The sequence below is a fragment of the Girardinichthys multiradiatus genome, unplaced genomic scaffold (assembly GCF_021462225.1).
Source record: "Girardinichthys multiradiatus isolate DD_20200921_A unplaced genomic scaffold, DD_fGirMul_XY1 scaffold_40, whole genome shotgun sequence".
NCBI classification, from domain to species: domain Eukaryota; kingdom Metazoa; phylum Chordata; class Actinopteri; order Cyprinodontiformes; family Goodeidae; genus Girardinichthys; species Girardinichthys multiradiatus.
This window is the reverse complement of record NW_025917693.1, coordinates 1,091-23,705: the sequence shown is the minus strand read 5'-3', so window position 1 is coordinate 23,705 and position 22,615 is coordinate 1,091. Positions and strand designations below refer to the sequence as shown.

At 41.9% G+C, this 22,615-nt stretch overlaps 1 protein-coding gene and 2 long non-coding RNA genes across 3 annotated transcripts; all 3 read right to left on the bottom strand.

The window, feature by feature from the left end:
- Window positions 1-3,346: 3,346 nt before the first annotated feature.
- Window positions 3,347-4,640, bottom strand: LOC124865209. Its single transcript, XR_007037503.1, has 2 exons — window positions 4,381-4,640; window positions 3,347-3,774 (listed from the first exon to the last, which is right to left on the bottom strand). It is a non-coding gene; the product is annotated as an uncharacterized LOC124865209 (long non-coding RNA).
- A 4,443-nt stretch (window positions 4,641-9,083) lies between these two features.
- Window positions 9,084-16,859, bottom strand: LOC124865208. The gene is made up of 3 exons (XR_007037502.1): window positions 16,792-16,859; window positions 12,620-12,728; window positions 9,084-10,771 (listed from the first exon to the last, which is right to left on the bottom strand). It is a non-coding gene; the product is annotated as an uncharacterized LOC124865208 (long non-coding RNA).
- Window positions 16,860-16,913: 54 nt separating this feature from the next.
- On the bottom strand, window positions 16,914-18,428 carry LOC124865207 (low affinity immunoglobulin gamma Fc region receptor II-like). The gene is made up of 6 exons (XM_047360168.1): window positions 18,276-18,428; window positions 18,040-18,075; window positions 17,592-17,864; window positions 17,270-17,512; window positions 17,028-17,192; window positions 16,914-16,924 (listed from the first exon to the last, which is right to left on the bottom strand). Exons 1-6 carry the CDS (start codon window positions 18,304-18,306, stop codon window positions 16,914-16,916), a joined length of 759 nt encoding a protein of 252 aa, XP_047216124.1. The 5' UTR covers window positions 18,307-18,428.
- Between the last annotated feature and the right edge of the window lie 4,187 nt (window positions 18,429-22,615).

Genomic DNA, 22,615 nt, shown 5'->3' with positions numbered 1-22,615 from the left:
CTGTTGGGGCAGCGTCCACTTGGTCCAACATCTGAACCAACCAACAAACTGGTACCGGGTCCAACATCTACCTCCTTTAAAAGCCTTCAATAAGAACAAGAAGACGACCAACGTCCAAATATCTGCAAATATCGGTGTCGGTCTGCTCTTCTACAGAAATGAAGCTGAATTTATCTCCATTAGATCAGTTTAAACAGGTTTAATCTGAAACATTTTATCCTGAAAACTAATAATAAATCTGCTCCTAACTCTGTAATCTGTTCATGCAACATCACAATGAAACTGATTTCCATCAGAAAGAGGAAGTCTGGAGCAGCAAACCAATATTAAACCTGGTAAACACTTCAGGATTTATGGTCTGAGTTATTGTTAAAGTAAATACAGATAGACCTTAAATTATTCACACCCTTTCTTTGCCTTCACCCTAATCTTTAGCTTCCTCCACAGATTTTCTATCAGACTCAAGTCAGGATTCAGTTTGGGTCTAAAATGTTAACCTGACTTCCAGTCAGAAGAAACATGTTGGTAGAAATAAAATATTACTTTAAACCTAAATCTACCAGGGGTATGAATAATTATGGGCCTATACTGTAACTACCTCAGGGTTAAATGAAAAAGAAAAGAAAGTTTAGTGACTAGTTGCTAAAATGCAAATATGAAATGTTAAATATACTGATTTAATCACTATAATCAAAGACTAAATCTGAAATAAATCTAGTTTTTTGTTCCGTGTCGTCAGAAAATAGAGAAATAAAACTAACCTTTGTTAGAGGAAGCTCCCAGCTGACAGTTAAAGAGTGAAACCAGTAATCTGAATTTATCAAGGTCCAGCCTACAGTAGACCTGCCCACAGGTTATCTGATGACACAACTTTGTTGCATTGTTTTATGACAGCATTCATGCAGTGAAGCTGGGAAAACTGGTTTGGACCCATTAAAACAGTCTGACAGATCAGCTGCCTCTGTTTGCATCGTGTAAAACCAGTTTGTTGGACCCAGTCTGGTTGGTTCATCATACAGCAGGTTCTACCCAGGAGCTCTTCATACTCTAAGAGTTTTACAGTGCTGCTGCTTATAGATTCTTTGCTTTATTGTCTCCAGCTGTGAACATCAGCTGGGCTGTTTGAAGGTCTACCACATCTGGAAGTCTGAGGAGGTGGGACTCTATAAACAAATTAGTTTGGTTGTGAAAACCTGCCTTAAGACCTTCCTGACGGCTCTGTTTGTTACGGTCGGAGTGAAGTTTGCTAGATGCTGCCCTAAGCTTCCATAAAGTAACTCAAATACGACAAAATAAGTCAATAATACAGATTATGAGGAGCTGTTCTCAGCTTGTTTAATACTCAGAGTTTACTAAATGAAACAGGTAGATCAAGGTTGAACTGAAAACCAAATGAGAGCTTAGATTTAAATAAAAGCAGGAAATGAAAAGTTTCTCTGACTGCAAAATGGAAACCAGCCGAGGCCTCAGAGGACAGCAGCGTTAAAATGATCCCAGAACTCCACACTGAGATTAACCAACGTAACAAACAACCAGGTGACCGATCCATCAGTCACCAACGACCTTCTGACCTATGACATCATCAAACTACATAACCATCAAACCATGTAACATCTGACACTTTGTTCAGTGGAAAATAGTTCAACTTGATCAAACCAAAGCTTTGGTATCAGAGAGCTGCTAAACTCAACAGTCCACCAGTTTTCAAACTGCTGCGTTCTGCCAACAGAACCCACACACCCTGCACATAAACTGTTTAGAGTTTTACCTTCAGGTGGCGCTACAGAGCACTGTTCACTAAAACCGAATACAGAGACAGTTTCTTCCCCCAGGATGTTTCTCTGATGAACATTTAATAGAGTACAAAACAACAGCATACAGATGTTGCAAATGCACCTTTTTATTATATATGTGTATATTGTACATTGTAAATATGTTTATTCTGTAATACAAAAACAGAACAAAAGAACAAAGTGTACCGGAGTCAAATTCCTTGTTTGTATGAACGAACTTGGCAATAAAGTTGATTCTGATATAAATATCTATCTATCTATCTATCTATCTATCTATCTATCTATCTATCTATCTATCTATCTATCTATCTATCTATCTATCTATCTATCTATCTATATTAATAAGATAGTTAAACAAGGATGTGTGTGTGTGTGTGTGTGTGTGTGTGTGTGTCAATTAGGCGACTGTGGCTTAGTGGAAACCAGCCTCCTCCTGCCACATGTCGATGTGCCACTGAGCAAGGCACTTAATGTGTGCCTGTTTGTAAGTGCAACTGAGTGAATGAGGCTCTAGTGTGAAGCGCTTTAATATTTTGGTGTGACTGGAAAAGTGATTCATACACACCTGTGGACAAATTTGTTGGTACCCCTGTTGCACAAAAAAACCCACAATGGTCACTGAAATAACTTGAAACTGACCAAGGTGATAATAAATAACAATTCACTGAAAATCAACCAATGAAAATCAGACATTGGTTTTGAATTGTTGTTCAACAGAATCCTTCTCAAAAACAAACTAATTAAACAGACCTGGACATAAATGATGGTACCTGGAACTTAATATTTTGTTGCTTAACTTTTTGAGGCGATCATTTCAACAGTGATCGACAGTATTATTTTCTTGATTTCTTGATTAATTCAAACAGTGGTTTCCTTCTTGGTCGTCTCCCATGACGTCCATTTTGGCTCATACAACGACGGATGCTGTGATCTGACACTGATGTACCTTGAACTTTGACTTCTCCTTCCATTTCTTTGGAGGTTGTTCTGGGCTCTTTGGTTACCAGTCGCATTATCCTTCTTTTCAATTTGTTATCAATTTTCCTGCAGAGGCCACGTCCAGGGAGGTCAGCTACAGACTGTGGACCTTAAACCTCTGAATAATATGTGCAGCTGTGGTCACAGGAACATCCAGTCTTATAGCGTTCACCTTTAATATGATTATCTATAATAATCTTTCTAATCTCTTGGGACAACTCTCTCCTTAGCTTCCTCTGGTCCAAGCTCAGTGTGGTTCACACCTTGTCACCAAACAGCACAGTGTCTACTAGTCACCCTTTAAATGAGCAGACGGACTGATTAAAAGCTTGAAGACACCTGTAATGCTAACTAGAGGACATACCTTAGTTTAACACGTCCCTATAGTCAAATTATTTTCAATCTTTTCTAGGGGTAACATTGATTTTGTCCAGGTCTGTTTCATTTGTTTGTTTTTTAAAATGATTCTGTTCAACCTTAATTTAAAATCAATGTCTGATTTTAATCGGGGGATTTTCAGTACACTTTTATTCCTTATTACTTTTGTCAGCTTCAAGTTATTTCAGGGACCATTGTGGGTTTTTTGTTTATTAACAGAGGGGTACCAACAGTTTTGTCAATGCGTGTTCTTTCAGTCCATTTACCATTTATTTTGTCACCTGGATTGGCAAAGTAGTTAGAATATTAAGAAGGGTAGCAACCTTGCAGCACTCAAGGGGCACCCAGGGGCAGCAAGGCACAGGTAGCCTCGGCTCCAGGAGGCCCCAGACAGACACCAGGCACCTCCATAGAATATGCTGCAGCAGGTGTAGGGAGGTTCTGCTGGTTCCACTTTCCCCAGACAAGCTGAGCAGATTTTCATGGAGAGCTAAAAGGACAGGAGCATACCCTCTCCTCTGCAGTGTTTTCATGATGGTATCTTTGCATGTTTTGGTCCTGCATCGTTCTGATGATTCTTCCTCACTGAGAACAGACGACCTGTGTTTCCTCTTCATCCTGCATTCTGTAGAAAACACCAGACTGTCATAATTAACTCTAAATTAAATCAAACACACTAAAACATATTTCAGCTTTTACTATTAAAACTGATGAAGGTTATAAACAATTAACAGATCTTAAAAATGGTTACAGGATGGTGGCTTTCAGAAAGTTGGTCACTGATGGCTAATAAAAGCTTTTAATGGATCTCGTACAAAATGATTTCAAGCGTTTTCTTACGAATGTTGTGACTCTATGGTTGGAGGCTCCACCTTTCAGCTCCGCCCTCCTCCGTATCTTTAGTCGCAGCGAGCTCTTAGTTAGTGGGTGGGGTGGGGGGGTTCCCATGTTTTGTGGTGTAAATCAGACTCTAATTAACCAACATGTGAGTCGCATCAAAGCTTCTCTACCGTTGATTCGTGGATCGAATCCTTCAACTATTTTAGGGAGGTAATCTATGAAAAAGTATCTGTGTCTTTTCCATTAGATTTCAAGAATAAATTCAAAATGTTGAGAAAAATCTGAGTTTGGTTTTATGAATCTGCTGCTGAGTCAGTCTGAGGAGGTGGTGAGTTTCTCAGGAGAAGGTTCAGGTCAGTTCTTGACAGTTTGATTTATAAAACTTGGTTACCTGTTGAGGTTTCAAGAAGCTGGATGTGGATTGTGAATAGGTGAGCAGGGTTCGCTTGAAGGAGGACGAAGGCTTAGAGCTGTCAGCCAGTACTTGATCCAGGTAAATTACTTGGAAGCTTGGGAACTTTGACAAGATGCAAAGCAGAGACTTTGAGCCAGGGCTGAAAGCTACCAGCGCTCTGAGGCAAGGACTTGAAGTCACCTAGAAAGGAAAACACAAAAGGATAAATAACTGTGAGCTTCAGCAAGAACACAATACTAAAGGCTTGGCCAGATGAAGTCACCACAAAGGCTCCACCTTCTTATACTCCTCCAGATGACTGCAGATGAGGAACACCTGCTAACCTCCACATCGGGGAATCCTGGCGGCATCTAGTGGTGAGTGAGTGTAAGCAGCAAGCAAAGACAACACATGACAAAATTAGAATCAAAACCTTTAGAATAAAGTGGAAATGTCTGAAAGAAAAGAGGAAACTGCTGAGTTCTTCTTTAACTGGTTTGATCTGCGCTGCATTGTGTTTACAAGATAGAAGAGAAAAGTTTCTTTATTAAATCTCATTCTGTGGTCGTGTAACACGCTGGTCAAAATGGTCAAGTGGCCATGGAGGTGGGACCCAAACGGCAACAAAACACACAAGGCCAGAAGGACGTCAGTGGAAAACTTATTTTATATTCGGGCCAAAAGTTTGACAACAAACCAAACAGAACCACCAACATGAGCAATGGATGACAGACTGTTTAAATACAAGTGGATCTAAATGAGAAGAAACCATCAGCAGGGCTGCTGCAAATGAAGATGGAAAAAACTACAACAATATTTACATTAAATTAGGAGCAAACAAACAATTCATTATTTACAAACTAATACTAGTGACATTTCATATTTTAGTTGGTTTGTTTTTATATTATTACTTTTAAAATCAATCATCTATTGACATGCCACACACACACACACACACACACACACACACACACACACACACACACACACACACACACACACACACACACACACACACACACACACACACACACACACACACGCACACACACACACACACACAAACTCATTCTCCAAGCAAACAAATAAACTGGTTGAAAACCCAGTTCTTGTATCAATATTTAACTCTGCCGTACATTTTCATTTTCACTAACAAACAGTTAGGTTTCTGAAATATAAATGTAACATTGGCTCATTGTTGCAGGCAGTAATCTGACTGATCTGTGCTTATTTTCATTTTATTTCTTGGTTTTATTTTTCAGACGAAGACGCTGCAGTCAGAACAGCTCAGTTTAACATCCAGGAGTTTTTAGCCAGTTTAGTAATCCTTCTTCCTGGTTAGGAACAATGCAGCACAACAACAGTTATAACACTTCATTATGAAATGCCTTGATCAAAATAATAGATCTGGAAATATTCATATTAATATTAGTAAAACTATCGACTCAGGTTCCAACATCTCTGGTTGTGTGTTTTCTCATCGTCTGTTTGGTAAAGACTGATCACAGGTTTGCTTTCAGCCAGTTTTCCTCCTTATTGAACCATTTTAAATCTCTCAGGGTGTTTATTTCTGCTGGTGATTCTCTTCCTGAGAAACCCAGCTGGCTGGAGGTTCTGGGGTGAGGTCCATAAAGTCAGAACATCTGGAGACACGCTGCAGTTTGAGGAGAATTAAAGGAAAACTGTAAACCTGCTGCAGACATTTAAAGGGACGCCCACATTTACACGTGTCTCCATGCTGCATTGAATCCTGTCCACACCGATACACAGAGCCGGCGCCAAGGGGCAGGAGTAGGGGGGCCGGGCCCATCTATTCAGGTATCTGGGTCCACCCAAGACGGATTACAACCCCCATGTAAGTTAAGTTGCCAACATGCAATGTATTCACCCAAGACAACCAGCAGAGGGAGCTGTAGGCTATTAAATGGGACTGTGGAGCCGGTAAAGAAGACACTTTGACAAAGTAGTATGACAAAATGGGCTGAGGGTTAGGAGGCTGCATCCTTCAAAGGCTGTATTTTAGATCGATTACGTCATAGCGAAGCGACGAAGGCTGTCTGAATTTGAAGGCTCCTCTTAACACGTCCTTCTTTTCCCCAGATTTGCAGGATGGGTCAGTTCTATTCTTCGTTGCCCACCCTATCCCATGATTCATTGCAGGTCAAAGTGGATTGTTCAAAGGGAACTAGTAATGGCAGAGGAGAGAGAGAAGCAGTGAATAAAGTTATAAATATTATGTTTTCAGAGCATGTAGATGTGTAAAGCTGAAATATATGTTTGGTTTACCAAGAGTCTAATTTCAAAAAGTACTGGATGTGTTCAGAGCTCCCCTCACCAGCTGTCAGCTGACAGATATAATTCAATGTTTGTTTGATTTGTTATTGTGATCTATAAATAAATTGATTTAAACTTGGTTCAGAGAGTTATTATGTTTGTGTTTAAGTTGGTAAAAGTTTTACCAAATAATTAAGTGGTATTTGTCACCAGTATACTTTATTTACTATTATTGTTTCATATCCATGAACATTAAAGTTATTTTAAACATTTTAAATGGCTGAATATTGAGCCAGAATAAAATTAAAAGATAATAAAACAAGAATATTCTGAAGAAAACTAGCTTATACGCCATCAGGAATGTATAAAGAGGTAAATAAAAACCAGTTAGTTACAGTGGAGACAGCGGAGTTAACCTTCAGGCTCCATCTTTACAGCTTCACAGCTCTGTGCTTCATGCTCTCACGGTTGCTAGGTAACAGAAGTGATGCTGAGGTAAGGGTGGGAACACCTGCTGAAGGCTAGACCGTCCAAACTCGCAGCCAATCACTTCCTCCCTTCCAGGTTTTTGCGGCCACCAGGCCAACGTAGATGGATCCTTCAAAGGATGCAGGAGAAGTTCTTCAGTTGCCTTCAGGGTTCTGGAGTTAATGTGTTTTAAACACAATGATTATAATGCAGTGATGATGAGTTTCTAAGATCTCTGAAACACATGAGTTAAAGTTTATGATAACCTGAGCATAATTACTCAGCATTTTGTTGTGACTGATACACAATTACATGTCGCTGTTTAAGTCATTATTCTTCATTGTGTATCAATAAACAACACGGTTATTTCACTTAAAATGCTACATAAATCACTGTTTACTGTCCCCCCCCCAGCTAGATTCCTCTGGAGCCGGGTCTGCCGACCCAGAGGGCAAAAACAAACAGAAAAAAACTTGATTTATGGTCTTTTATTTTGACGTTTTCAAGCAGTCACACCTCCATCTTTTCCTCATCTGCCCCACTGAGAGAAGAACACAGCTCCCTTCACATCCTGCCTCACTAGGACACAGCATGACACCTCCTCTGCCATGCTGTCGAGGTCCAACTCTACGACGGACTGATCAAGTTCGGCCTGCATCGTCTCTGAAAAACCCGGAGTCAGTAGTCGGACACCTCCAGCAGTAAGAGGACTTGTAGGATTAAGAGTGACCTGACCAAGTTAACCCAGAGTTTAACCCTTCAAAGACCAGAACACAAAGAGGACCAACTGGATACAGACTTTGAAAGATGACCTGTGAACATGTGTTCAGCTTTGAGCTAATACGGTCCAAACGGTTCCATGAAATCTCTCGTCTACTGATGACTAAAACCTCCCAGGTGCTAAGAGTCCAGAAACCCTCAGGAATAAAAGGCCTGGTTAGAATTAACATCTAAAATCAACCTGTAGAAACATCTCAACAGTTCAGTTGGAAGCTTGGAGCAGGTTTGGTTCTGGTGGTTCTGCTCGGATATTTGTTTTCCTGTCTATTTGGGAGCGGCAGGTCATACCTGGGATCTGACTGACCTTTGACCTTTCTACATCCAGCTTACAGCTGAGTCTTCTAGAAACATAAGACCTGCTGGGAATCAGTCAGACCAGCTGTGGAGATGATAGGGTGACATTAATTATGCATCATTAATAAATATGAATAATTATGCAGATTTTTATGTGTTTAGCTTGAAACATTAATGTGACTGGGTGACCTTCCACCAACTAAACACCGAGAGAAACCGAGACGTCTCTGCCTCTGCAGCTTCACACGTCTAGCAGCCTTCACCACAGGTTCTTCTGTGGTCGGAACAAACATCAGAAGAAGAAACGTTCAGCAGCTCTGCTTCAGTCTTCTTCTGCTCATCACATGTTTATAGCTCAGTTTGTCTTCTTCAGTCTTGTTGTTTCTGACACGTTTTACACCAACTTAGCATCGCTGCTAACGTGACACATGAGACTTCCTGTTAGCAGGAGAGCCAGCTTCAGATGAAGCTTCTTCGCTCCAACCAGAGATCACGTGACAGATGACCTCACTTCCTGTCCAGACCCGCTGCTGTCCCATCTGGTGAACTGATCGTGGCTTTGCTTTAATAACTTTCATTTTGGACTCTTTTTAAATGGAACAGTGAGTAAAAACATAAAGAAACAAGAAAGAAGAAGAAACATCTTTCATGTTTCATTTAGTCTTGATCTGATCAGAAAGAACCAGCTGCCTGCTGTGTGGGTTGGGTCAGATTCAGCGATGATCAGAGAGGCGTTTTTACAAATATTTATAGTTTATAATCATCTTTAGTTATGATTCATTTGATTAGATTTTCTTGATGTCATTTGGACAAATTAGCAGATCACCAGAGGAGAACATCAGAGCTGTAGCGCATACAAACACATCAGATCTGACCTTTGACACTAATATATAATTCAGTTTAATTATATAGCACCACTTCACAACATGTTATTTTAAAGCACAAAGTCAATTCAATCAATCATACATGTTCCAAGTTAAATAAATATATTTTAATTGATCCTAATTATCAAACAATGCAGTCAAACTCAGTTTATTATTCTAGTTGGTTAAAAAGTTTTCCATCTAAGGAAACCCAGCAGATTGCATCAGTGGCGCCGTAAAGGAGGGAAACATTAGGATTGGACATAATTAATAACCATCATCAAGCTTATAAAAAATAAAGTTAATGATGGCTTTGTTTTTACTTGTCTTTGGCAGTAACAGTTAAATGTCTCCCAGACCAAAAAGTAATCACCCCCCTGTATCTGCATGAAATGGTTTGTTCCTGCCTTAGTGCACTTGATGGTGACGATGTTCAGAGCAACAGTCAGTAGAAGCTCCAGAAGTTAAGCTTTTCTTTTGTTTTTCTTGTTCTCTTTAAACACGATGATGGAAAATGAACAGATTTGATTATTTTCTCATTAATTAACATGAAGAACATGTATGTTTGTCTAAAGTCTTCTTCTGGTTCAGCTGAGATGATATTCTGAACATTCAGACCCAGTCAGAAGTAGTTAGTCTAACTAACGTTGGTTTTTATATGATTTTATTTTATTTTTATGCTTTAATTAAATTGACTAGAATAAATTTGCAACTTTGCTATAAATAGAAAACATCCTTCTTGATAAAATAAAACTTCCTGATCAGGAAATAAAAATCCTCCTTCAGACTGATTAATATTTATTGATTCTGATTTAATTATTAATGTTTTATTATAATTTAACAGAACTTATCAACACTACAGGTTGAGGCCAGTATTATGTTCCAGTGGTACCAAAGTGGGTCAAACGGGCCCGGGTCAGAGCTTCATGTCTGATGTTCTGATTAAACTAGAATTTTATTGTTTGGATCTATGAGTAAAAACCTAAATATTTAAATCAGAGTAAAACTGGGAACTCTTTATGACCTTAAATCAACTTTAGATCTTCTCCAGGTTGGTCGATTGATCAGAGGTAAAACCCACTGATGGCTGAGCTGGGACCCATCAGGTAGCTCTATTTGTTATAAATATACAAACACTGAATTTATTTTAATTAATCAACATAACCTGCAGTTTCTGACATTTTGTTGGTTTGTTCATTCAAAGCGTTTCTAGATAAAATATTAAAACAAGCTAAAGCTAACTGCTTTGGTTTAACACTGAGGGGTTTTCTGCAGGTTTTATTCTGTGGTTTTGGTTTCATTTCTTTCCAAACTGCTCTGAAGAATCGTTTCCATTGGTCAGCCACAAACAAACAGGAACATCATGTCTGAAATGTTAGAAACAAACTACAGAACCGCAGGTTAAACATGTTGAAGCTGCAGAGGAACCATCGTGCTGCTGTGGTTAGAACAGTTCAGACCAAACATTGAAAACAGAAAATAACTGAAGTTACTGAGAACATTGAACACCACACTGATAATGAAACATTGAAATACATTCAGGAGACCTTTGTATCCGTCTTGCTGAACTCATTTCCAGAGAAAGAAGCAGATCTTCAGCAGAAGTAGATCTTTATCTGCAGGCTGAAGATGAGCTGACAGCTGGACATTTCTGCTGGAACTGGAGGACCTCAGTGAAGAATGGACCACTTCTGGTTCTGCTGGAAGTTCTGAAAAATACAAATATTTTTTAAGTATTTTTTGCTGCACTGGTCTTTTTTTCCATTATTTATGATTGCTCTGATTGATATTCTTTCAGTTCTTTCACCAAAGCTCTTTATGTGAATAATTAATTTATACTTCATATTTATATATTGTAATATACTGTATATCTTCTTAATTACATGATTTTAACATTTTAATGTACTCGTACTCGTCGTCTTCCGCTTATCCGGGACCGGGTCGCGGGGGCAGCAGACTCAACAGAGACGCCCAGACGTCCCTCTCTCCAGACACCTCCTCCAGTTCCTCCAGGGGGAGCCCAAGGCGTTCCCAGGCCAGCCGAGAGACATAGTCCCTCCAGCGTGTCCTGGGCCGTCCCCTGGGCCTCCTCCCGGTGGGACGTGCTTGGAACACCTCCCAAGGAAGGCGTCCAGGAGGCATCCGGTATAGATGCCCGAGCCATCTCAACTGGATCCTCTCGATGTGGAGGAGCAGCGGCTCTACTCCGAGCCCCTCCCGGATGGCCGAGCTCCTCACCCTATCTCTAAGGGAGTGCCCGTCCACCCTATGGAGGAAGCTCATTTCAGCCGCTTGTATCCGGGATCTCATTCTTTCGGTCATGACCCAAAGTTCATGGCCATAGGTGAGGGTAGGAACGTAGACCGACCGGTAAATTGAGAGCTTTGCTTTTCGGCTCAGCTCTCTCTTCACCACAACGGACCGGCACAGCGCCCCCATTACTGTGGCAGCCGCACCGATCCGTCTGTCGATCTCCCGCTCCATTCTTCCCTCACTCGTGAACAAGACCCGAGATACTTAAACTCCTCCACTTGAGGCAGGAACTCCCCTCCAACCTGAAGAGGACAAGCCACCCTTTTCCGGTCGAGTACCATAGCCTCGGACTTGGGGGAGCTGATCCTCATCCCAGCCGCTTCACACTAGGCTGCGAACCGCCACAGCGCATGGTGTAGGTCTTGGCTAGAGGGGGCCAGCAGGACCATGTCATCTGCAAAAAGAAGAGACGAAATCCACTGGTCCCCAAACCCGACCCCCTCTGGCCCTTGGCTGCGTCTAGAAATCCTGTCCATAAAAGTTATGAGCAGGACCGGCGACAAAGGGCAGCCCTGCCGGAGTCCAACATGCACTGGGAACAGGTCCGACTTAGTGCCGGCAATGCGGACCAAACTCCTGCTCCGCTCGTACAGAGATCGGATGGCCCCTAATAAAGGGCCCCCGATTCCATACTCCTGGAGCACCCCCCACAGGGCATCACGAGGGACACAGTCGAATGCCTTCTCCAGGTCCACAAAACACATGTGAACCGGTTGGGCAAACTCCCATGAACCCTCGAGCACCCTGTAGAGGGTATAGAGCTGGTCCAGTTTTCTACGGCCGGGACGAAAACCACACTGCTCCTCCTGAAGCCGAGGTTCGACTATCGGTCGGACTCTCCTCTCCAATACCCTGGCGTAGGCCTTACCAGGGCGGCTGAGGAGTGTGATCCCCCTGTAGTTGGAACACACCCTCCGGACCGGAGTTGAATGTTTTATTTAAATTTTTATGATATTTAAAATAATAAACTAAACTATTGATCCTCTTGGCTTCATATTTGTTTCTGTTTCTTTTTAACACAAATTTTTATTTTCAGTCTTTTGTTTGTTGGTTGCTTTTATCAACCTGAACACTTAGTTTTGATGTTTTTACAGCAAATACATGAATTTATTAATAGAAATAGGAGCAGAAATCAGACTCTTGTGAATACAAACCTTCATAATGTTTATAATGTGTAAAATGAAGCAGCTTCATAAATCTGAACATAATAATAAATGTTTGTCAGTGAATCTAGTTTTACTCACAACAACATTTTACTGTCTGGCTCCAGGAGTCACATCATTAAAGGATTTTCTTCTTCTTCTTCTTTCATCTCAGTGAACAGAACAGTAGTGAAGCACAGCTGCTTGAGATCTGTGGACCAACAAAGAAGAAAGGATCAAATTACTGAAGGCATAATCATTTTACTGCAGCTTCATAAAACTGAAGCTCCAGCGCTTCAACAAGAGCCTCTTTGCAGCATTAGCAGAGTTAGCATTGCTAATGCTAACTGACTGAAGCTAACTGTTGCTGCCAGTGGAAGGTGTAAAACATAAAGTACTCAGTTTAAAAGCACCCTGTCACTAGAAACATGATTAATATATTATCATTAAAATAATTATGCATCCTGATCTGATCTCCAGTGGTCATTGGGCAGGAAGTGGGACAACCTGGACAGATAGTCAGTCCATCACAGGGCAACACAGAGACACACTGGACAAACAAACCTAAAGAGAACTAGAGACACCAATCAGACTAACAGTCATGTTTTTAGACTGTTGGAGGAAGCTGGAGTACCCAGAGAGAACCCATGCATACACAAGGAGAACATGCAAACTCCATACAGAAAGAGCCCAGGGCAGGATTCAAACCAAAGACCTTCTAGCTGCAAGGCAACAGTGCTACCTGCTGCTCCACCGACTAGTCCTGAAAATGGTCCAAACAAGAGAAAAATTCAAGTGAGCCATAGATGTTTGGATGAAGAATGTCTGGTTGATTTCAGTGGTCAGAAGAGAACAGACAGACTGGTTCCAGATGCTAGAAATGCAACAGTAGCATAAATAACCACTCATTACCACCAAGGTCTGCAGAACACCATCACTGAGAGCACGACACATGAAACCTTGAAGCAGATGGGCTTCAGCAGCAAGCTTCTCCTCATCTTCACCAGGAGTGTCAGGGAGAGTTTATCTGAAGCTCAGCAGTGGAAACCACAAAGCTTCTCACCTTTGTTGCTTAGTGAGACACATTCACATCAAAGTAAGAAGCAAACAGTTTCTCAGGTTTGAACAGAATCAACATCTATGAAGACCAAACCACAGCCTGACCAGTTTCAGCCTGCTGGTAGCAGCTAAAAGAGGCTTCAGTTACCTTCTCACAGTTTGGGACCACATGAAAAACCATCTATAGTGCTCTTTGGTGCAGCGTGAGAAGATAACTAGTGTAACCACTGAAAGCTCTGTAGAAATACAGAGAAGGATTAACTATGAATCATTAAACATAAATGGAGACAAGAAGCACTTTATGAACTCAGATACCATGTTTCTACCAGCAGGTATCTCCTCATCGTGAGAAACTGAATCTTGTTTCATGGTAATGATGTATTTTCTTGTTATCTATAGAAAATCACATTGAAGACATTTATAGTTAGAAAAACTGTACTAAACTTCCTTATTTATATTTATGAGCTCAAACTGAATAACTTGGTGTTTAAAGGGACAGTCTGGATATTTTAACGTTGGGATCAGTGAAGTTAGATCTCACATCACCATGACTTTGTAGAACAGTGAAGAATCCTCAGAGCTTTTAGCTGATTTTAGCAGTTTAAAAGAACATTTTATATTCATAGGCTTCAATGAAATATTAGAAGATATTAACTATAAACAACGTCACAAGAGTGAAGTTTGTTGTTTACAACCAAAGTTAAAGTCATTTTGCTAAACTCAATCAGCCATATCAGTCTGCCTCATCAGCTGTGACTGGTCAAACTGCTCCAAGCCTGCCAAGTGCAAAGTAAACTGATCCTTTTGGTAGTCAGACTCAGACATGGGAAGAATAGTGAGATGTTCTTCACCAGTTTTGGAAGCTAATGTGATAACAGATGCAGCTCATCAAGAAGCTCTTTTACTCAGCTCTGGGGAATTCAAACCAACAACCTAATGAGGAACCTTGTCCAGTTAAACCAGGTCACAAGACTTTGATGAGTATATGATGCTGTTTAAAGATCACTTCAACCTTAAGCTTAGTGAGATTGTTCAACGCCATAAGTTCAAGACGTTCAACATGAAGTAGGTTAAAAGATCTCAAAAAGCCGCACCATGCCTCGATCTAAAGAAATTCATGAATGGCAAAGAAACAAAGTCCTTAACGTCTAAAAGTCTGAAGAAGCATTACTGATCCGTTTCTATGGCGTTGGGAGTCCAGAGAACAACACTGAGAACTAATATCCACAAATAGAGTGACTGACCAAGAGTCCCTTCATGGTGGTCAGGGGTCAGTCTGTTTGGTACCGGAGGGACCCGGGTTCAAATCCCAGTTGAGTCAAGATGGGTATCTGATGTAAAACTGTTTGTGTGCTAGAAGTACTGATTTAATGTGCCGACCCTTGAATAAAAGAGACTGACCCAAAGAACTCAATCAGCCAAAAATACTCCATCAAAGACTCATCCAGGAGGTCACAGAAGAACCCAGAACAACATTTAAAGGCCTGGAGGCCTCACTTTGCTTACTTAAGGTCAGAGGTCATGAATCAACAATAAGAACCACTGCTGACACAGAGTCTCACTTTAACCAACAACATCTTGATGATGTCCAACACTTTTGGAAAATATTCTGTGGATTGATGAGACAACACTGGAACGTTTTGGAAGATCTGCGTCCCGTTACATCTGGTGTTAACCTAACACAACATTTTAGACAAAAATATAAACACGGTGGTGGTAGTGAGATGGTCTGGGGTTCTTCTGCTGCTTCAGGACTTTGACAACCTGCAGTAATTAATAGAACCATGAATTCTTCTGTTTTTATTAGAAGATTCTGAAGGAGGAAGCCCGGTCAAGATAACTGGGACTTTATGCCAGAATAAACATCTAAAACAAACCAGCAAGTCCACCACTGACTGGCTCAAATATAAGAACAATAAAGGTTTTGGAGTGGCCTAGTCAAAGGCCACATAAATGCTAGATGTGACCTTTAATAGGCTCAAACAAACTCTCAATGTGCCTGACTTAAAACAATTCTACAAAGAAGAGTAGGTCAAGATTCCTACACAGTGAAGGAAAAGACTCATTACCAGTTAACACAAAGACTGGATGGCAGCTGTTGCTGCCAAGGGTGGAACCAGCAGGGTTTGGGTTTAGGGGGTAATTATATTTTAAAATAGGTTGGATAGATGTTCCTTTATTAAATGAAAGTGTTAGATGATGTGTTATAGATGGTGCTGAAATATGACAAGTAATCATCACATTAAAGACACTAATTAAACAGTGAAATATTTAATAAAACTCATCTTCTTTAACTGTGTTTTAGTAACTGAGCTAAGTCTAGTTATATCAGCCCTGCAGTGAAGCTGCTGAGTTTACAGCGTTGGCATGAGAACCTGTAGCTGAAACACAGAAACAGGAAACTGGACGCCCGCAGAGTCTCTTAGAGTCAGTTAGCAGAAAACCCACAACCAGCAGCACAGAGGGAGCAACTTTATCTGTACATAAACACAAACATACTGTAAATCAGGATCTAAATGAGCAAAATCACACAATGTCTCACATCCTCAGTCTGAAAACAGAATCCATGAGGAACAGGAATCTCATTTAGGTCCAACAGTTGATTTCAATATTTGTTGTAGTGAGATATAGTTTAAGATTTGGTGATCTGTACATATAACATGTACTGTAGGGATGCCACGTCAGACCTCTTTCACTTCAACTCTGATTCATTACAAGGTCATATTTAGGTGATAGACATCATTTTAATTATGTTGATGATAACAGTCATTAAAACATGAATGTCTGGTTGACACAACACCAGCTTTCTAAATGCATTTAAAAGCAAGTTTGTTCCTTCATTAATTGACAAAAAGCTGAACGTGGCTCATTTTAGTAAATTAAGGAAAAACACGTCATCTACCACTATTTTATTATGAAGAGCATCACCTGTACATTACTTTTCCCATTAATCCATTCATAATTATGACATAAATAAGTTCCTTCCTTGTTTTGATATTCCTCAAGTTCTAAATATTTAAAACTGTAAAACTATCAACCTTTATTGGTCTTGTGTGCACGAACAAACACAGCAGGACATTGTGTTGGTCATAATCCACTGCACATATTCTAACTGGTCCCAGTAAAACTCAGTGAAGCTCAGTTCTTTACTTTCTTCCAGACTAACTGTAGGTGGCGCCAGACAACCGAACCAAATACAAGACAAAGAATTTTACCTTTGTTTGGTTTGTTTCTCCGTTGTTCATGCTGGGATATTTTAACATCGCTGTAAATGATACTTTCCTCTCCAACTTCCTGATTACCTGGAAACCAACAAACACTGATCTAATTCACCAGTTCATCTTTTTTCTGACATACAAACATTGTTAGAATTTCAACTGAAAGATCATGAGAAGAAACCCAGAAAACTCACACCTAAAATAATTGACATGCATGACAGATGTGATCTCACCTCTAGATTTCCTGTTAAACTGATATTTCACCAGTAGAACCAGCAGTAAAACCACAACAACGACACCAGTTAGAGACAGGAGCCCATAGGGAAGAAACTGGGAAGAGGGTGGAGAGGCTGATGTAGGAGAAGGAGTGGTTGTTGGAGACGATGTGGAGGATTTCTCTAAAATAAAGATTTATTAAGTGATGAAGAGTTGATATTAACACTCAAAGTTCAGTGATTTATTTCAACCTGCTGACCTGAGACAGAGATCCAGCTGGATGGAGACTCTCCATGACCACTGATGTTACACTTGTAGAGACCTTCATCAGAGCTGGTCACATGGTGGAGGGTCATGTGACCTGCAGACTCAGTCCTGATGAGGGAGCCATCTTTAATGAAAGCAGCTGGGAGGTTGGAGGAAGTCTTTGTTTGACAGCTCAGAGTGACGTCATCTCCCTCCATCACAGGGAGGACAGGACTCTGCAGGATCACTGATCCACCTCAACACAGAGACAAACTACAGCATTTCATCCATTTCCACACAGCTTCATCAACACTAACTCCACAGTCTGATCTTACCAGAGACAGTGAGCTGGATGCTGCTGCTGGCTGCTCCCTCTCTGGACTCACACCAGTACACTCCAGTGTCCTCTATGAAGAGGATGCTGATGGTACAGGAAGAACCAGCTAGTTTTCCCCATTCATCTCCACACTGAGTTCTGGTTCCTCTGGTTGTGTTTCTCCTCACAGTCCATCCAGCAGAGATGTTGTCCTCCTCACAGCTCAGAAACACAGAGTCTTCTTCAAAGAACTGAGATCTGCTGGGACTCACAGTCAGACCAGCTGGGAGGACTGGAATGACAAAATAATCAAGATTTCATTTGTGAAAAGTAATAAAATGGAGATTAAGGCATTTTAATTAATTATTCAAATCAAATTTTCTCATGATTTTCTCTTTCTGAGGCATTTTTCCAAAATAATAACTTTGAATATTTAAAAGGTTTTAATATAAGACAAGTTTACTAACCTTTAACTGTTGTTAAGCACAGCAAGAAGATCAGAACTAAAGAAAAATGTATATTTTCAGATCAGTAACAGAAACTCTGAAGAACTTGGAAGTCAAACAGAATTTCTTTAGGTGTAAAAACCTGCTTATTTTATTTTATGCTCTGATTTCTGAACTGTGATCCTAAATAAAACCGTCAGAAATAATAAACACAGCAGAACTTTGACCCAAACAGACAATAAAATGTTTCTACTTACAGAACAGACGTCGTAGAGATGCGCCTCTCATTGTAGCTCAGAGGGATCTGACCGTTCTTCAGCTCAGATGATCACACCGAGCTGATCCCGCCTCCTTCCTCTACATCATGGGCCTCATTTTGTGAGCAGCATGAAAACCTTTCAGATGAAGAACGATATTTAACTGACAAACTGAGTTCAGAATAATGATGGTGGACAGGAAACTGTTTATATTCAGCAACACTAAATTTAAATGTGTTGAAATATCTGATAATAATACTTTTTTACATATAAAATAACTTTGGTAAAAGGATGTTGAACATGGAGGAGTTAGGGAGGAGGAACAGAGGAAGACCTCAGAGAAGGTTCATGGATGTAGAGAATGAGGAGATACAGACAGAGGAGGATGGATAGGATAGGATGGAGGATCTGCTGTGGTGCCCCCTAGTGGAAGCTGCTGAAAGGAGATTTTCATAAGAAAACTTTTCAAAGTAGATGAAGTATTGTAGTGTAGAGGGTAATTCCCTTGAAACTTCGGAGCGAACCTGAATTTTCTACCCAAGTTCTGTATGCATGTATATAAATATGCACTTACTTTGATGCATTCGCTTTGATGGAAAAACCTGTGCTTAGCCATGTACAGTACAGGCCAAAGGTTTGGACACACCTTCTCATTCAAAGTGTTTTCTTTATTTTCATGACTATGAATATTGTAGCTTCACACTGAAGGCATCAAAACTATGAATTAACACATGTGGAATTATATACTGAACAAAAAAGTGTGAAACAACTGAAAATATGTCTTATATTCTAGGTTCTTCAAAGTAGCCACCTTTTGCTTTGATTACTGCTCCACACACTCTTGGTATTCTGTTGATGAGCTTCAAGAGGTAGTCACCTGAAATTGTTTTCCAACAGTCTTGAAGGAGTTTCCAGAGATGCTTAGAACTTGTTGGCCCTTTTGCCTTCACTCTGCGGTCCAGCTCAACCCAAACCATCTCGATTGGGTTCAGGTCCGGTGACTGTGGAGGCCAGGTCATCTGGCGCAGCACCCCATCACTCTTCTTCTTGGTCAAATAGCCCTTACACAGCCTGGAGGTGTGTTTGGGGTCATTGTCCTGTTGAAAAAATAAATGATGGTCCAACTAAATGCAAACCGGATGGAATAGCATGCCGCTGCAAGATGCTGTGGTAGCCACGATGGTTCAGTATGCCTTCAATTTAGAATAAATCCCCAACAGTGTCACCAGCAAAGCACCCCACACCATCACACCTCCTCCTCCATGCTTCACGGTGGGAACCAGGCATGTAGAGCCCATCCGTTCACCTCTTCTGCGCTGCACAAAGACACGGTGGTTGGAACCAAAGATCTCAAACTTGGACTCATTAGACCAAAGCACAGATTTCCACTGGTCTAATGTCCATTCCTTGTGTTCTTTAGCCCAAACAAGTCTCTTCTGCTTGTTGCCTGTCCTCAGCAGTGGTTTCCTAGCAGCTATTTTACCATGAAGGCCTGATTCACACAGTCTCCTCTTAACAGTTGTTCTAGAGATGTTTCTGCTGTTAGAACTGTGTGGCATTGACCTGTTCTCTAATCTGAGCTGCTGTTAACCTGCGATTTCTGAGGCTGGTGACTCGGATGAACTTATCGTCCGCAGCAGAGGTGACTCTTGGTCTTCCTTTCCTGGGGCGGTGTTCATGTGAGCCAGTTTCTTTGTAGCGCTTGATGGTTTTTGCGACTGCACTTGGGGACACTTTCAAAGTTTTCCCAATTGTTCAGACTGACTGACTTTCATTTGTTAAAGTAACGATGGCTACTCGTTTTTCTTTACTTAGCTGCTTTTTTCTTGCCATAATACAAATTCTAACAGTCTATTCAGTAGGACTATGTTGTAGAAAAATATGTTTTTACCAAGACAGAGACAGATGATTGTCACTCAGAATCAGCTTTATTATAATCTTGCAAGAGAGAAGGATTTTTTACAGCATTGGAGATGCGCTCAGTAGTGCTGCCAAATCGTTCTGCGTAGTCAAAGCAAAGGTTCTCCTTATAAGCTACAACAGTTTTCAAGGTGTATCCACCTCCTGCACAACACAATTGATGGTCCCAACCCCATTTATAAGGCTTGAAATCCCACTTATTAAACCTGATAGGACACACCTGTGAAATGAAAACCATTTCAGGTGACTACCTCTTGAAGCTCATCAACAGAATGCCAAGAGTGTGTGGAGCAGTAATCAAAGCAAAAGGTGGCTACTTTGATCTCTGTTACGTTTTTTGAACTGTTACATCACAGTATTTGCAGTTGAACAGCTAAATAAGGTCATGGACTTCCAGCCACCAATTTTGCGTATCCCCCATTTTTATTTCTTGCTGCGATTTTGTAGTCCAAGCTCGAGTATGCATATGCAGCAAGTGGAGAAACTTAAATGTTTGTTTGTTGGGTGTATTAACCCCCCCAATTCATTACATTGTCTCCCAGCATGAAAAACTCTTCAGAGTGTCTGGTTAAATGTTCCTACATCAGTGGAGAAGTTCCTTTTTTCTGCATTAAGCTCTTCAAGGATGAGTTCTTCATCAACCTCCTCCAGTATCCAGAAGGATTTGCTGAAACACTTAATCTGATTAAGGGGTCAGTTCCTTGTCTCTATGGAAACGACGAACGCAGCAAAGTAGTAAGCTGCAAATACTGCTAAAATGACAGCAAACTTTATTTTAGAGGGACATAGTCCCTCCTGCGTGTCCTGGGCCGTTCCCTGGGCCTCCTCCGATGGGGAGTGCCTGGAAAACCTCCCGAGGGAGGCGTCCAGTAGTCATCTGGTATAGATGCCCAAGTCACCTCAACTGGCTCCTCTCGATGTGGAGGAGCAGCGGCTCTACTCCGAGCCCCTCCCGGATGGCCGAGCTCCTCCCTCCAACCTGAAGAGGACAAGCCTCCCTTTTCCGGTCGAGAACCATGGCCTCGGACTTGGAGGAGCTGATCTTCATCCCAGACACTTCACATGCGAACTACGCCAGTGCATGCTGTAGGTCTTGGCTAGAGGGGGCCAGCAGGACCCCGTCATCTGCAAAAAGAAAAGACAAAATACACTGTTCCCTAAACCAGACCCCCTCCGGCCATTGGCTGCGTCTAGAAATCCCAATTATAAAAGTTATGAACAGGACCGGTGACAAAGGGCAGCCCTGCCGGACTCCAACGTGCAACGGTAACAGGTCCGACTTAGTGCAGAGACCGGATGGCCCCTAATATAGGGCCCCCAACTCCAAACTCCTGGAGCACCCCCCACAGGGCACCATGAGGGACATAGTTGAATATCTTCTCCAGGTCCACAAAACACATGTGGACCGGTTGGGCAATGTCCCATGAACCCTCGAGTACCCTTCAGAGGGTAGAGAGCTGGTCCAGTCTTCCACGGCCAGGACGAAAACCACACTGCTCCTCCTGAAGCCGAGGTTTGACTATCGGCTGGACTCTCCTTACCAGGGAGGCTGAGGAGTGTGAGCCCCCTATAGTTGGAACACACCCTCCGGTCACCCTTCTTATGAAGGGGGACCCCCACCCCTGTCTGCCAGTCCAGAGGCAATGTCCATGACTGGCACGCAATGTTGAAGAGGCGTGTCAACCATAACAGCTCCACAACATCCAGAGACTTGAGGTACTCAGGGCTGATCTCATCCACCCCCAAAGCCCTGCCACCATGGAGCTTTTTAACCACCTCAGTGACTTCAGCTTGGGTTATGAAAGAGTCCAACCCCGAGTCCCCAGCCTCTGCTTTCACCAGGCAATGCGGGATGACAGTCCCCAGTCAAGGTCAGCAGCTCCCCACCCACACTGTAAACAGTGTTGGAGAAGCACTGCTTCCCCCTCTTAAGGCACGGGACGGTTTGCCAGAATCGCTTCGAGCCCAACTGGTAGTCCTTCTTCATGGCCTCACCAAACTCCTCCCAGGCCCACGTTTTCGCCACAGCCTGGGTCACGGTACTCTTGGCCTTATGGTACCCGTCAGCTGCCTCAGGAGTCCCACAAGCCAAACACAGCCGATAGGACTCCTTCTTCAGCTTGACAGCATCCCTTACTGCAGGTGTCCACCACCGGGTTCGGGAATTGCCACCGCGACAGGCACCGCAGACCTTATGGCTGCAGCGACAACATCCAGAGATTTGAGGTACTCGGGGCGGATCTCATCCACTCCCGAAGCCTTGCCACCGCGGAGCTTTTTAACCACCTCGGTGACTTCAGCCTGGGTGATGAAAGAGTCCAACCCTGAGTCCCCAGCCTCTGTTTCCACCACGGAATGCGTGATGGCAGGATTGAGGAGATCCTCGAAGTACTCCTTCCAACGCCCAATAATGTCCTCAG

Excerpts from the sequence above, each read along its gene's own strand:
- LOC124865207 (XM_047360168.1), bottom strand. The coding sequence starts at position 18,306 with ATGAGAGGCGCATCTCTACGACGTCTGTTCT. Across the intron at positions 18,076-18,275 it reads ATCTCTACGACGTCTGTTCT|TTCTGATCTTCTTGCTGTGC; the intron begins GTAAGTAGAAAC and ends ATTTTTCTTTAG. Across the intron at positions 17,865-18,039 it reads GTGCTTAACAACAGTTAAAG|TCCTCCCAGCTGGTCTGACT; the intron begins GTTAGTAAACTT and ends TTGTCATTCCAG.